At 31.8% G+C, this 15,297-nt stretch overlaps 2 protein-coding genes across 2 annotated transcripts; both read right to left on the bottom strand.

Moving 5' to 3' along the window:
• Positions 1 to 184: 184 nt before the first annotated feature.
• On the bottom strand, positions 185 to 4,471 carry LOAG_01975 (hypothetical protein; the record flags this gene model as incomplete). The annotated part of the gene is made up of 10 exons (XM_003137513.1): positions 185 to 435; positions 1,026 to 1,162; positions 1,355 to 1,514; positions 1,686 to 1,806; positions 1,901 to 1,999; positions 2,136 to 2,218; positions 2,428 to 2,528; positions 3,253 to 3,349; positions 3,704 to 3,903; positions 4,359 to 4,471. 10 exons carry the CDS (start codon positions 4,469 to 4,471, stop codon positions 185 to 187), a joined length of 1,362 nt encoding a protein of 453 aa, XP_003137561.1.
• A 2,046-nt stretch (positions 4,472 to 6,517) lies between these two features.
• LOAG_01974 (hypothetical protein) lies at positions 6,518 to 9,453 on the bottom strand (the record flags this gene model as incomplete). The annotated part of the gene is made up of 5 exons (XM_003137512.1): positions 6,518 to 6,644; positions 6,858 to 6,984; positions 7,167 to 7,288; positions 7,748 to 7,860; positions 9,193 to 9,453. The coding sequence occupies 5 exons, from the start codon at positions 9,451 to 9,453 to the stop codon at positions 6,518 to 6,520; spliced, it is 750 nt and encodes a 249-aa protein (XP_003137560.1).
• Positions 9,454 to 15,297: the final 5,844 nt, after the last annotated feature.

Raw genomic sequence — 15,297 nt, 5'->3', positions numbered from 1 at the left:
CCATCAAATCACGTTTCGGGTTGATTATGTTGGACAGATTGTAACGATTACAATTCGGAATTCGTCTTTCTTTCTTGAATTTATAAATCTTTTCGAATTGAGAGCTGAAAGGAAGAAAAGTATAATTTATGCTTTTCAGGCTGAAAAAGCGACCAAACTTATAAATAAAAACATAAATGAAAACCTAAGTAAGAGGAAATAATGAATGAATGAATGAACGAACTTTCCCAAATAATATACATTTGAAGGCACGTCGAAATTCCACGTTGAAAATAGTGTAAATAATTGGGTTGATACATGAGTTGATATAGCCAAGCCATGTTGTATAGAAAAAGGCATAAAAATCAACTTGGCAGCTCTTAATATCCAACTGAATACATACCGCATTGAGGATATATACCGAAAAAAATGGCACCCAGCAAGCCAGAAATATCCCTAAAGTCATTAAATCAATATCTTCATTTGAAGAATTATTTATGAAAACTGAAAAAGAAAGCATAAGAAAGAGTTATAAAAAGTGTGGGAGTAAATTTGATCACTGTTTTCGAAATTACTTTCATTGAATTACTTTCACATTAAAACATTATACACCGATCATCCCATCTCTTTTTCAAAATTAAATTACACAATTCATTCCATATTATTTGATCCCTAGTGCATTGCTTTCGATACTGGGACACCAATACAAGCTAATGAGCAGAATTTGCAATTTATTTTAAAAAAATGTGAAGCGTTTGATTTTCTATTAACTTATATAATAAGTTTGAGGAAAACATTTCTTGTTCTAACGAAAAAAAAGTGAATAGTGTAAAGAACAAATTTTCTTTCTATCATTGAGGTTACTGATACAAGCAGACAAGCAGAATTCGATATCAACTGAAATTTCTTCGTACATTTTCAATAAATATAAGACAGAACGGTACGATGACGTTGCAATATTTGCGTGTTTGCGAGTGCTACTATTACATCCGAATGTCTCATATTCTTAAAAAATGTATGAAATACAAAAATGGAATTTGTCATACCGACAACAATACCAAGCGTCTTCGTCGCTCGTTTCTCCATCCGTTGAGTTCTGTTGCAATGCCTTCCAGTCAAGCTACTACTACGATTTAATGGTCTTCTGAATATCGTTGAGGTCCGTTCTGTTAGAAAGCTGTTTCTACAAAGAAGTGATGCATTTGGATGCTCAAGAGATATTCAGAAATGAACTAAAAACAGGATTTTTTATCTTATAATACTTTATTCTTCTGAGTAATTCAAGCAGCAAAATTATCCAAACATTTGGAAAGATTCGAATGCATTATCTGTGATAAATGATAAAGAAAAGACAAGTAATCAGTGAAATGCTTACTTGGAATCAATTGAACTCAAGTGTGGAAGGTTTGTTTTCTTATATTTCTTCCGAAAACTCGACAAAATACAGCATTTTCTCAAAGTTTTTCTGACTCTTTCATCAAGACTATCAGACTCCTCTCTAATACCTTCCGTTTCTCGCCATTCAGTCTTTTCACCTTGAAAATAATTCTGAATATTTGAGAAGTTCATATTCATCAGACATACTTTTGAGAGTCTGGAAGTTTTGAAATTTTCTTGGTAGCTCGAAATAATTTAGAGATTAAAGACTGTTATCAAGTCTATCTTCTTATATAATAAACTCAAAAACCCACTGGGACAGCAGTTACTTCTTTCAAGATCCTTTTGCTGTCTACCATATTGCTTTATTTCAGTATCGTTTCCTTCGGATATTGATCTATTGTCTAAAAGTTTCTTAGCAACAAGGTCAGTGTCAAGTTCCAACTGCGTCTGCAAAATTAATATTTACTCCTGCTTAGAATATTATAAATCGTCAAGCATCTTGTCAACGTCATGTGCATTTGAATTCACATCCCAAAATTACCTTTCCTTTTCCTTGCTGTTCAGCAGCTTCTGTATATTCCTCTGCATTAGCATTGATGAATAGATGTTGTTCTCTATCACTCCTTTTGTCCATTTCATCCTTAAATAGTTCCAGCAATACGAATTCTCCCAAAGAAATTCTTCATTCTCTCTTTCGTGAGGAGTATAGGTTAAAATTTAAGTTATAAAGTTTTCTTCAGTCAAATATTTATCAGGCAAGAAATCGGAAAACTTACTTGCAATACAAGTTTATCGCTGAAAGCAGCCAGATCAGTCTCCGATTTCTCATCACAGAGAACATCTTTTTCTCGTTTTTTCCCTACAAAATTTTCATTTTATTTACCTTTTAATCTATTACTGCTTAGCTAATGGATGAGATTGGAATTCGATAATGAAATAAGATCATGAAAAAAATAAAATGCGAAATATTTTCTGATCGAAAACACTTCATATACTGTTGAGTAAGATAAATATATCATTCTTAAGGGTGCAAGAAATTAAAGTTCAAGCAAATGATTGAATCATCACCGGAAGTACTCATGTCCTGTAATTCATAAAACTTATAAACTTCTAGTTGCGGCACAAATATCACTGAATTTTCTTTGCTTCTGGAATCATTCTGTAGGAACCTGCAAAATACTTACTTTTAACTAGTTCTAAATGGTTTCTTAGCATAATTTATTGCCCCATCATTTAATTTCTGCTCAAATAAGGTCGAAATTTTGGTGAAAATTTTTGAGATTTTTCTTTTCGAAGCACCGATTTCAACTTGATAGTAATGCATTACGCTTGTAATTCAATCATTTATACTTCATCAAATTCATCGACATTTTATCGACACTTTATCTCGTTTGCTAGCACTAATTTTGTTCGCAATTGCTTCTTAATAATCCTCTCGACAGCGACATTTTCATCATTCAAAGCACAAATTCATTTCAACTTACAAAACTGAATTTTATTTTTTCCTCACCTTTTTGCTAGAAAGTCAAAACTACACTAATTTGCCTAATAATTACATTTCTGTCCACTGCCTTCCAGGAAATCATTAAAATTTTTGTTTCCAACCATCATTTCAGGCAGGACAAGAATGCGCGACATCACAAGCTTCAGTTCTTAGTAACACCTCGAATTCTTCTTAACGTGATTTTATCATTCACTTAATCGTTGAGCTCAGTATCAGTAATCCCATGTTCACTTCAGAATTACTTCATTTCCTTATCTTTTGAGATTCTGATCGAGCAGTTTATAAGTTCTAATGACAATTATTGAATTTCAAATTGTTAATTCTTAAACAATTTAGTAGTGGCCTCACTTCACGCTAATTCTACAAAATTGAATTGAAAATGAACGTACCGACTTAAAGTAACTTGTCTGCAGGGACAAGGCAAACTGTTACAATTTAATTTTTCCAACATTCGCACCAGGAATTCTTCACTGAACGATTTTCTTGCTGTAATTTAGGGCAAATTAGTAAACGAAATCTTCATTCCAGTTCTATTCAAGTTAAATTCTTAAACTCTGTCAAATCACAAACTTGAATTTTTTTTTAACCTACAGAAATAATTTCATTGTTTCATATTTATTAAGCAATATTTAAAGTCTTTAGGAAGTAGAATATAAAAATTAAATTCTGGCTTATTTATCAATCATGCTTTTCGAGCAGCATAATGGTGGATACTGTAATTCATTTTAAAAACATTTTTGTAAATTAACTCCGAAACAGGAACAGATAAATGGTACGAATAAGTTAATATATGTCTTTTGGACTACAGTCTCATGAAATTACCAAAGTTGACTAGTTTACCTTTACTAGAAACCTCTTCGTCAGAAATATCAGTATCATTGATTTTGATCATTTCAGCGCTATCATTCACAATTCTATTCATATACACTCCGCAGCCGTCGTATTGCTTGCGTGACCTTTGCACTCCATTTTTGGAATTTCCTTTATCAATTTTACGAGAATAAAGTGTAGTTATCTTTGAAACCGTGGCAAGAGTGTCACTAAAAATAAAGGTCATAAATTTTTAAAATGATCGAATTAACCGAAACAAGAGAAAGTAGCAATGTTCTACCAGTGCTGATGATGATGATGGTGATATGATGGTGTGATTAGAAAGGTGAAGCAAACTGCAAATATTTATAACAGAATCTGTGCATTCTCTTGCTGAACATCGAACTGAGGTATTTGGCAGTGGTAATGTGTATAAAACATCTCGAAGATTATATCGAATAGTGGATAAAATGGAATTTAAATATCAGGAGTGAAAAAGTCTAATAAAATAATTGTGCTTGCAGGTATTACTTTCACTTGCAGCTACTACTATTGGCTGTAACTCATACCGATTCTTTCGAAGCGGAATGAATTTGTCCCAATCATCTCAACTTTATTTGCCCTCATTGCTTATGATCTCATCTCTTATTGGTGGATTCTCTTGGAAGATAACCGGAAAGCATACTTCAGTTTCATCTTCCTTCCTTTGCCCATATTTAATTTATTCATATCAGAATCGATTGTTAGCTGTGGTCTCGTTATTTCTGCTGTTTCTACTGAAAAAACTTCCGATATCATTTTCGATTCTGATGATTTGATGATATGAAATATGAGTCACTCACTTCACTCAATCAGAATCCTCAGTGAATGTTACAACTAAAATATTGGAACGCTACTCCAAAAATGTATGCTTATTTTGGTTCACGTATTACACGGATTGATTCATTCCTTTTTACGTTATTTCTCATTTCACAGGTATTCTTTAAAACTTTTAACTTGATAATTTAGAAAAATAAAATTGAAATATGAAAGTTGATAATTGACTATAATTTTCAAATGGAAGCTTTTCAGAATTCTAAAGTACCAAAAAAACATCCATGATTTTGCAGATTTTTACTTAAGTTTTTTAGACATAAATTGGATTCGCAGCCATTCTGGTTATCAAGAATAGGCTGAAGGAAAGTGAGTTTTTTTTTCATTTGTTCGATTTAATAAAGTTTAAAACTTCGAAAGATAGTCAGGAATAATGGACTAAAATGGGACAAGCCATGTGGAATTCTTTCATTCATATATGTTCAATTCAATATTATAAGCACATCCGACATGTTGGCTAAAGCTTTCCATGGCTTGTTATTATGCTCCACTTTCCAAAATATAATAGTATCCTATTCCCAGTCTTAGCTCCTGCTTTATTTTGCGCTAATGGTAGAGAGCTCATTTTGGTCAGGAAGATATTAACTGCTTAATATTCTTCAAGGCTAAGAGGTCTTTCAGCAATCTTCCTTGTCATTTTCCATCCGTTCAGTTTTAGATTGCACTACTAATAATAAAAAAGCAGAGAAATAAAATAACGCAATTTTTTAATTTCTTCCTTAAACAGTCAATTCATTTTGATAGATATTCTCTGTCCGGGCACATAGTTATTAAACTTAATTAGGATATTAGTATTCGATTAATTGATGCACTACGCATCATTATCAGAATTCATCACAGTTTATTAAAAGGATCATTTTGAAGCTTGTAGCACTCATTATTGGGATTGCAAAAATACCGGAATTATGAAATACTACATATAATTTGTAGTAAAAGGTGGATAAAAATAAAAATCTGAAAATATTAAAGGTTTTCTCGGGCCAAAGAAGCAATCTATTTCTTTAAAATCAAAACTCCAAACTAATAAAAAAGCAAAACTAATTTATCAACAGACTTGAGAGGCACACATGCAATTAAATAAAAAAGATAAAAAATACAGAAAAGGTTGGTTTACACTGTTGGAATTCAGGAACTACAAAGTAATGCTCTCAGGCTTTTCAAAGGTCAAAACTAATGCTTGCAAAATTTAGCCTTCCTTTCTCGAAGAAAATTTGCAAACTTTTTAGGTGTAAGTCAGTCATTCTGCTATAATGCAACAGTTTTTACAAATAAATTGTAGTGTTCTGCTGTTCCCTAAGAAATTCAAAGAAAAGAGCCTTTCAGCTTTATTTTAAAAATGAATTTGATATTGTAATCAGAGCATTTTCTCCCATTTCTCTCTTTCAAGTTGTTTGGAACGACGGTTCACTTATGTAAGAAGGAATTTGTTAGAAATTTGTGTAAAATTACGATAAACTCATTTGCCTTACTATATTTCTATCCTTCTTTTCCTATTTCCAGCATTTATTTTTGCATAATATCACAGAAAACTAAGACGACGACAGGTTGTCGTTGTCATCTGTCGCACAAATTCTAACACTTCTGTTGTAATTAGAATGAAGCAGATGAATTAATCAATTCATAACAAACAAACCAATCCCAGTTACCGTCTGTTGACCGCTGCAATTGAAATTGCTGACAGCTGTCGTTTCCTTCGCTAATCTAAAATTAATGGGAAAGGAAATTAGCAAAACTGCAGTTGAATCCTAGGAAGTATAAATAACAAATAAAATGTTGTAAACATGAAAATAGTGAGAAATTTCTAAGTTAAGAGGACGGGAATCTGAATGAATAGCATTTTTCTGGAAAGTAAGTGTGCCGTGCTAATTATTTTCGAATCTAATTCCAAGCTAGATAAAGTCGCTAAGGATTGCAAACCAAGAATTTTGGCATGCAATTAATTTGTCAAATTTTGCTGTACTCCTAAAAACATCAATGCCCAAGTCTTTTTCGGAAGCAGTTCTGAACCAGTGTTGAATTTAACCTTTTTAACGGCCGTAAATATGACCAATGCTGTTTTTTGGATAAATTTTGCCTTTGGCGCAAAGCAATCATTATCCTAAAATATTTTTCCGCGTAAATAAAGTGATTTAGATTACACAGCAAAGTCTCCTACTATAAAGAATTTACTAAAATAATTCACTAAATTTTGCGAAAATATTTGAGAAAGGTGTTTTCATATTTGGCTTATAGCAGGAAATCCAATAAATAAGATAAGTGTCACTAGGGAAACAACTTTGAGGAAAACAACAAGAGTAGCTAAAGCACTAACCTAATATAAACGAATAAAACAATAAAACAGGGTATGACAAAACTAATAATTGATGAAGATATTGAAAATATTGGATTATAGAAACGACATTCGTACGGATCCACATCCGGTGGTCGGATATTCACACCTACGATTAATTGGTCATATGAAATTTTGAGCTGGTTTTTTGAAGTTAGCTCTCAGGCAAACTAATTAGCTTGAGTAGTAGTATATCTTCTCCCTAAATTCTTCAAATAGACAATAACTTTATTTCGAATTGATTGCGTCGAAAAAGAGAAATTATGTGAAGTGGGGATAGCGATAACTTACCAAGTACCATTGGACTAGCAAGTGTAAGTGAAATGACCCAAATGACGGCCATAATAAAAATAACCCGTTTTGTATCATGAGATTTGTGTGAATAACTTATAGGATGGGTGACAGCTCGATACCTAAAATTGAGAAATTACTTTTCGCAGTGCATAAGTTTTAAGTGGAGATTGTACTGCCTAGCATAAGTTATCGTCGTCGCTGCCACTTTTTATCACTATCATGAGAGTTACAAGTATAGCATGAACTAAATATGAACTAACAGTTAGGTAGTTATTTTAAAAGAAACATGGGGTCAAGAACTGCATGGATCAAATTGCATAACAGATTTGTTTATTACAATATTATTTTAACTTTTCAACTTTAAAGTCAGAGCTTAGTATCATGATTCATTTTTAATCGATTGAGGAGCTTGTATGTTTCCGTCAGTTATAAAGCGGAATAGCAGAAACTTACAACTGATAAGCTATGTCAGTAGTTCAGTTAATGAGGTCTGACAATGATTTACTATCTTTTTAGTTCATTTAATAAAATGGTAACATTTTTTTCTCTTTTAGAATTGACATTGCAAATTAAGTAACCTATCAAAACTAATGACTGTTAGAATAAGTATGGACGCAGTACTGCAGGCGACATCAATTGCTGAATATATATCACACATCATCGACCCGAGGAACCAATAACCACCTTGCACCTGAAATGAGGCATATCTGTATGGCAATGAAAGTGATCTTTGTGCTATTATGTTGCGAAAAAAGGATGGCAAAGTATTCATAACTAAGCGGTAACCTTTCATTAATTTTGAAAGTCAGGCGATTAGTTATCCTTAAAGTATAAAAAAGCAACTCAATTGTGAATCAGTAATTTTAGCATTTGAGCATTGTTCCGTTTGCCTTTTCAATATCCTTATTCAAATATATATTCAATACTTTTTTTTTGTTTCCAAACAAAAATTGTATTATATGGAGTGTGAAGGATTTTAGATGCGATGGGAAATTTTTCTTTGTTAGTTATCACATTAACTGATTAAATAACTCCTTTCTTTTATAATCCTTGAATTTTTCCGTAAAAAAAAAAAAAAAAGGAAACAAATGCACTTTGGAGACTTAACAGCTAATGTTTCCATCGAAGCGATTAATGAAACACTAGTTTTTTTAATCATATAAGCATTTCGTTGATATCATGTCAATGGAATTCCTCTACGCATACGTTAATTAAATTTTTCAATTACTATACTTTCGTTTATTTATCACTTGATCAATTCTCTTCCAAGGCAACTGTGAAACTTTTTTTTAATTTTATTAATTCCTAGTAAATCATATTTAAATAATAATTCTAAAAGAACAAAGCAGGGATGATCTTTATAGGTAACAAGCAGAACGGCTTGCGATAGTTATTTCTATTTTACAAAAAAATTTCTATTTTAAAATCTTACAAAAATTTTCATTTTCTATCTTTTTTATTTTAGCAGTGAAAACAAAATTATGGCAATAATAAATAAGCAATTAAACTGCCTCTTTACTTCTTAATTTACTTAAAGTCGCTGATAAGGCTATCATTTCTGTGATTTGTCTAGAAATCTGACCTTTCTTCATCCGTATATTTATGGATATTTCAGTGTGCTCAGTTGTCTGGTCCTACTTATACATATCCATTGTGGCTCATGCCTTTAGCTCATTTGCTCGATTCCATTTTTTGCTTTTAATGCGTAAATTTGATATCATTGGATTGTCCACTGCTAATGTAAAGACAACTTTTGTTTGTTAGCCTATTAATACCTGCTTTCAACGGAATGCATAATTTCTTTTGCATAATCAGAATCTTTTTACGATTTACTACCACAGAATACATCCATTTTATTAGAAGAAAGAAAATGTTAAAATTCATGATTAGAATGTTTGGATAGGTTTTATTGTGATGTTTAACATCTTCGATTATTACTTTCGTTATTATTATCAACAATAATTTACTCTAAAACTGTTGGTTTCATTTTTCAAATCAATGTTAAATTGGATTGCAAACTCACATGGACATAAACGGCATAGGGCATGACAAAAAGTCCAACTAGGAGATCAGCAACAGCCAAGCCAAAGATTAGGAAATTAATAGCTGAATGAAGAGTTTTAAAGCGTAGTACAGCAATAATTACCATAGAATTACCCAGAACAGTAATGGTTGGAATAATTAAAAAGAATAATCCGGAAATATTAAGTTCATGGTCCGGAATAGCTAACTTCGGCGAGCATTGCAAAGTTGTTGAGTCCATAATGCAGCTGCTTATATTCATTGTATTATCAGTATCACTCCTGGTCGATATCAGTTTTAAGTTAATTTCGGGAATAGTTTTAACAAAACCTTCTATTAGCAAAAAGCGTTACTCGTCCAGCTTAGCCTTCCTCATTGCATTTCTTTATCTGAAAGCAAAAATACCGATGTATTATGTCCATCCAGCAGAATCATCAAACAAAAACACCCCATACAGTCGTCCGATTTATTCTTTTTAGAGCATCAATGTTTGGCCTCTGGCTAGCATATAATCGCGTGACCACTGGAGACCTTTCGTAGCGAATGATAAAGCTAGTGGTAGTAATTCTGCATAACAATTAATTTTACAACTCAGTAGGGATGTTAGCCTAAATGATGATTTTTTTAATTGGTTGATGTGGGACGAACAAGCAATCTTCCAATTACTTCTGCTAAAATTTGTGTTTATACGTGAACTTTTCGATTTTGTACAATTTGCCCTGGAATGAATTGGTTCTAAAACTTGAGTGTTTTAAATACTTTAGTATTCCCTGAAGATTGTGTTTATGGTACTAATATTGTTTCAGTTGGCTATATGATGCAAATCACCTAGAAGGATAATTACCGGAACAAACAGGAAAAAGAATGAAAACGATTTAGTGATAACATTATAACAATAGAGCGCAGTACTTATGCCACAGGCAATTGTGCACACCCAAAAGGTTGTTTCTGGATTCTGCATTTAATGGATTGGCCAGCTGTTAGGAAAACAAATTCGTAAAAGTATAAAAATAATCATAGTGTATAATCGACTAAGAGAAAAAAAAGCAAGCTTGATGGAAATTGAAGCCTTCCTTCAACGATTACGGTGGAAATAAGGAGGGGACACGAAGAGAGGACAAATGGAAATGCATATGAATGGAAAAATCGGCGGAAATATTCACATACAGCTGACAAACTTGGCAATTTATTATTTGTAATAGAGATTCTTTCAAGAATTTGGATGAGTCGCGCAGAAGCTAAATTATAGAGAGGGAGAGGGAAGAAGAATCTCTGAACTATTACTTATAAAAGGTGCGAAAACACCGGAAAATACGACCGGTCGTTGTAAAGAATCTGGAATGTAACTATTTCCTCTTGTATTTGACGATCTCTAGGTTGGTTCGCTTAATTAGCCAATAAGAACAAGTGCCAAAATATTCTCACTTCTTCCTTATTGTTACTGATTATCTAAAATTAGTAATGAAAAGACATTATTCTAAGCCGGAAAAATAATTAGACAAAAAATAGGATATAAGTGATTGACAGATGAATAAGAAAAAGAAGAAGAAAGAGGAAAGAGTGCTTTTTTCGTCGTCAACACATCCCTGAATACGGTCGATGCTGTCAAAACACTTTGGAATTAAGCATTATTTATAGAGGAAAAATGTCAGGTGTACCTGTTATCGCAATGAAGGATGATCATCAAGAGGAAGATGCCTACAACGTTACATTCTAGTACTCTTTGTAATTTAGGATTAAATAAAATGTTGTATTTATGAAGAGCACAAAATATGAAATATCGACAAAAAAAACATCATTCGAATTTTGGGATGAAATCTTTTTGGCAAAATAATGGTGAATGCTAATCATTCTGTGATGAACATTATCTTAATCAATATTTTGGATGGGAAAGTTGCAACTCTGAGAAATAGAAGAGATAATAACAATTGGATAATTTAATTTTTTTCAACAAACTTGTTTTTGGAAAAGTTTGAGGAAGGATAATTAAGAAAAACAGCTGTTTATGATTCCCGAGCCAACCATATAAAACCAAACTTCCATTACAATTCACTCATTCACACTGCATTATCAAAATTAGATACTTCAGAGTCTAATTTTCAATAAAAAACAGCGACAGTTTCTAAAAAACACAAAATGGATTTTCAGAAATGAGAAATTAAATTGGTTTTCAATTTGAAGAATAATAAAAAAAATTTGGCAAGAAAAATATTTGTATGAACGGTTACAAGTAAGCTGTTAAAATGACTTGTATATTTTTGAGTGAAAAAAAGAACTGAATATAGCTCTCCGGGAATTTATAACGAGATAAGAGAGAAAAGCAATGAAGCATAAGAGCAAACACCTTTAAGGCGCTGATATTCCTTCTTGCGAGAATTCTTCCCAATAACATTTCAAACTTGAATGTTGCTTACTTCAGCAATCAATCAAATTCTCTGTAATTTTATTAAATTTAAAGGGCATTTTATTTTTCGTAATGGTTATGTTTGTTGCGCAAATAACATAAGTAATAATAAAAGAATTAGTTAACAAAACTTTTCACATTCGTTGTTCAATGCAAGAAATTGCACTCATTCAGTAGCAGAAGTTAACTTTTCTCACAGATGATTTAAATATCAATAAAAATTACAAAAGATGAAACTGAAAATAAAATACTAGGAGCAGAGAAAGAAATTCTTTAAAAACTGACCACAGCTTTTTTGATTTAGAAAAAAACCCTTTTGCCGATTTATCCTCTTGTTTTTTTCCCATCATCTTTGTTATACCTAAATTTGTTTACTTGCTATTCATTAATTAATTAATCATTTGCCTTATGTTTGCCATATTTTTCTTAGCATAAACATTAAGAGTTTTCCTGATGTTCGTAATGCACGGAACACATAGAGTTCAAAATTGCAAATTCAATGTCAAGTTGAATATTCCATGCAGCAAGTCTATTTAGAGGTTTAGATTGGGAGTTTTGTTTTTGAGTGATGGAATAATAAAAAACAATTATTTTGTATATCATAAAATCAAGACTAAATCGATTATCGATCAGTTTTGAAACAAGAAAGCTCTTTCTTGTTTCAAAACTGATCGATAATTTATATTAATCTACCTTTAATCTACCTTTTTTTTTAATTTACCTTTTAATCTACCTTTATATTAATCTACCTTTAAATATAAACTTGACATTTTGAAATGAGAACATTTCATGTAGCAAATATTTTAACTACTCGTATTGAAATTCTTGTTGCAAGTTAATCAAATCTTAATTCTTTCTATTGGAAAGGGCAGTTCTCACAAGCATGAAATGTCATCATAAAAGCATAAAATTAGCTTTGCTGCTAATTTTGTGCTTTTATTACATGACATTTTGTGCTTGTGCTTTCGGCAGTCTTTCAAGGAAGTTTTAGTTTCAGGTTTCTAATGTTTTAAAAAAAGTCAAAAAGGAACAATGGGAAAGGGTGAGCGTTAGCATTAGAAATTTGATAACATCTGACGTTAAAATTTAGCAAACCAATGGATAATTCCATAGTAATAAATAATTGAATAAATTTTACTTCGTCATTCTTTTATTTCCGAAAAAATTATGGGTCCCATAAAATTTGATATTTCTTCAAATGCACTCTTTTCTCTATTCCTATAAGAACTTTAATTTCAGCTAAATAATACGCTACAAAAAGCCATAATTCTAGTCTGAAAAACGCAATTGGCAAGATGGTTAGGCGTGACATTTATTCAACTCTTTCATAAAACCAAATGACGGCCATGTCTGATATTCATTCAAGCCTTTCACAAAACCGCACAACGGTTAGGACTGCAAACCTTTCATAAAATCACATGATGGTTGTGCCTAACATCCATTCACGATTTTCAGAAACCTTACAATGAAAGCCGTTCATTTCGAATATTGAATTAGGCCTCAATAGATAGGTTTGATATCTGCCTTTCGATAATTGTAGCTAAATCCATTTAAGATACGTGAAATTGCAGGATAAGAAATCGTCGAAGTTCAGACTTGTTGGAAATAGATTGTGAGACGGAAATATCGTGATAAACTCTTACTGATTCCTCTGCGTACTTTTTAGCTTGGGCGTGCCTAAAACTAAGTTGTTGAAAGGTCACAATAAAAGATGACATTTCGAGAACTTTCTATAGCATAGAAGTTAGTTTTCGCTTGTTAATCTTTATGTGCGATCTGCATTTTGCCTTGATTTTATCAATTTTCAGCTTTTTTCTTGTCGCAACCATTCAAAACTGATATGAAAAACAAACATTTTAAGAATCTCAAACCTCCTAATGGACAACACATTTTGGTTAATCGAACCGCCACAAAGAAAATGTTTAATGGCAGGACGAAACTCAGGCTTAAGTTCTGGTTAACTTCAATTTGTTGTTGATCTAATCAAGACCCAGGTTGTCGATTCGTGATAAATTAAGTTTAATAACATTCAAGTTCTGATCAGTTACAAATTTGATACCAACTTTCAGCAGCATGTGACAGTGTTGTAATCCAAAACTGATATAGTGAATTTGGAATTATATCTAAAAATTTAAGAAGTTTCCCAGATTTGACATGCAAACATTACTCAAGTGAGAAATAGGTATTATTGTGGGTAAATGTCGCGTAGTTTTCTCATATATCAAATTTCTTTTGGAAGTAGCATAAAAAAATTGATGGGAGTGGAAATAGCATGTGAATGGTCGAAAGTAAAAAATAAAACTTTAGGAATGTGAAAATGACTCAGCTTCGTCATATCGTGTAAAAAAATCGGACTGATACCGATCATATGAAAATATAATGCCAAATAAATGTGTCAGTCATTTCAAAATGAAAAATTCTTCAGGATTATCAATCCTTTCAAAATCTTAATTCGTTTTACAGAAATTGTTGAAAGCAAAAGCAAAACAGCTTAAAAAACTTTAATATATACAGAAATACAAAATCAAATCATTTATGCTAATTTTTTGGAAGAACCGCTTAGAAGAAATTTCGTCCGCTTCTGATACCATTCAAATTATATTTCTTTAGCTCAAATAAAAACTTAATGATTTAAAGTGACTGGAAATACGAATACTTTGCAGCAAAAAGAAAATTTAACAGTTCTATTTCTCAAATGTTTAAAAAGGTGAAAGAAATAATACTTATTCCATTTGATTTCCTTCACATCCTTTTTTCATTCTTCGTTCTCTACTTATAATGGCGTTTCCTTCTTTTGCAAACAAAAATTAATCAGCTTTTTAGTTTTATGTTGAAATTTTATAATTTTAAATCCTTACTTTTTCCTGAAATGCCCTATCATTGCATTTAACATACCCAATCTCTTGGTATCAAATATAAACGTTCCCTGTGCTATTCAAAGCTATTGCCATGTTATCTCTCTTTTGGCATCATCATTTCTCAATTTCGATTTTAATCTCATACTTTCAGTCTTCCAATCAAAAAACCTATAGAGAAGTGATTAAATGGAATATTTCAAAAGTGACAGGCAAAAAGATCATGTAAATGACAGTGACAGTTTTATGGCTGATTTCTCGATTCAGCCGCAGTGAATTGAAAGAGGACTTCGTTTTGGTCTCAGTGCTGTCTTTCTAGATGGTGCTTTTTTAGTAAAAAGAAACACATTGATATTATCTTACTTATGGAGCGAATTGATAAGTGAAGTAGAGCCTCATCTAGAGAACTTATCAGTGGAAAAAAAGGAACAGTTGAATTTGAAAATTCTAAATGCAAGCAACTCTGAAATAGAGAGAAAAGGAATAGTACGAGGGAAACGCAACAGTTTTTTCATGGTCAAGAAGGATCAAGAATAGTATGAGAAATGCCGGGATCTCCCGGGAGGAAATCCATTTTTATTTTTGGAACACTTTCTCATGTTGCTATTTGTTCAGATGAAATTGAGTTTGTGTTCCCGCGAAGTCTAATTCAATTACATACAATTCTATCCCAAAAATCCAGGAAAAAGATTATAAGCATTTTGAAGGAATAAAAGCATAGGTGTAAACGAGTTGAATGAAAAGATCTCGAAGTCAAAAAATACCATTTGCTATAACATCCAAGCAACTAACTATTCGTTCGTTTGTTTTTTTTTTTTTTTTTTGTTTTTCGTTACTTTACTTTTTT

The sequence above is a fragment of the Loa loa genome, assembly GCF_000183805.2.
Source record: "Loa loa unplaced genomic scaffold supercont3.1, whole genome shotgun sequence".
Classification (NCBI taxonomy): Eukaryota; Metazoa; Nematoda; class Chromadorea; order Rhabditida; family Onchocercidae; genus Loa; species Loa loa.
The sequence above is the reverse complement of the archived record's forward strand: the minus strand, read 5'-3'. Positions and strand labels throughout refer to the sequence as shown.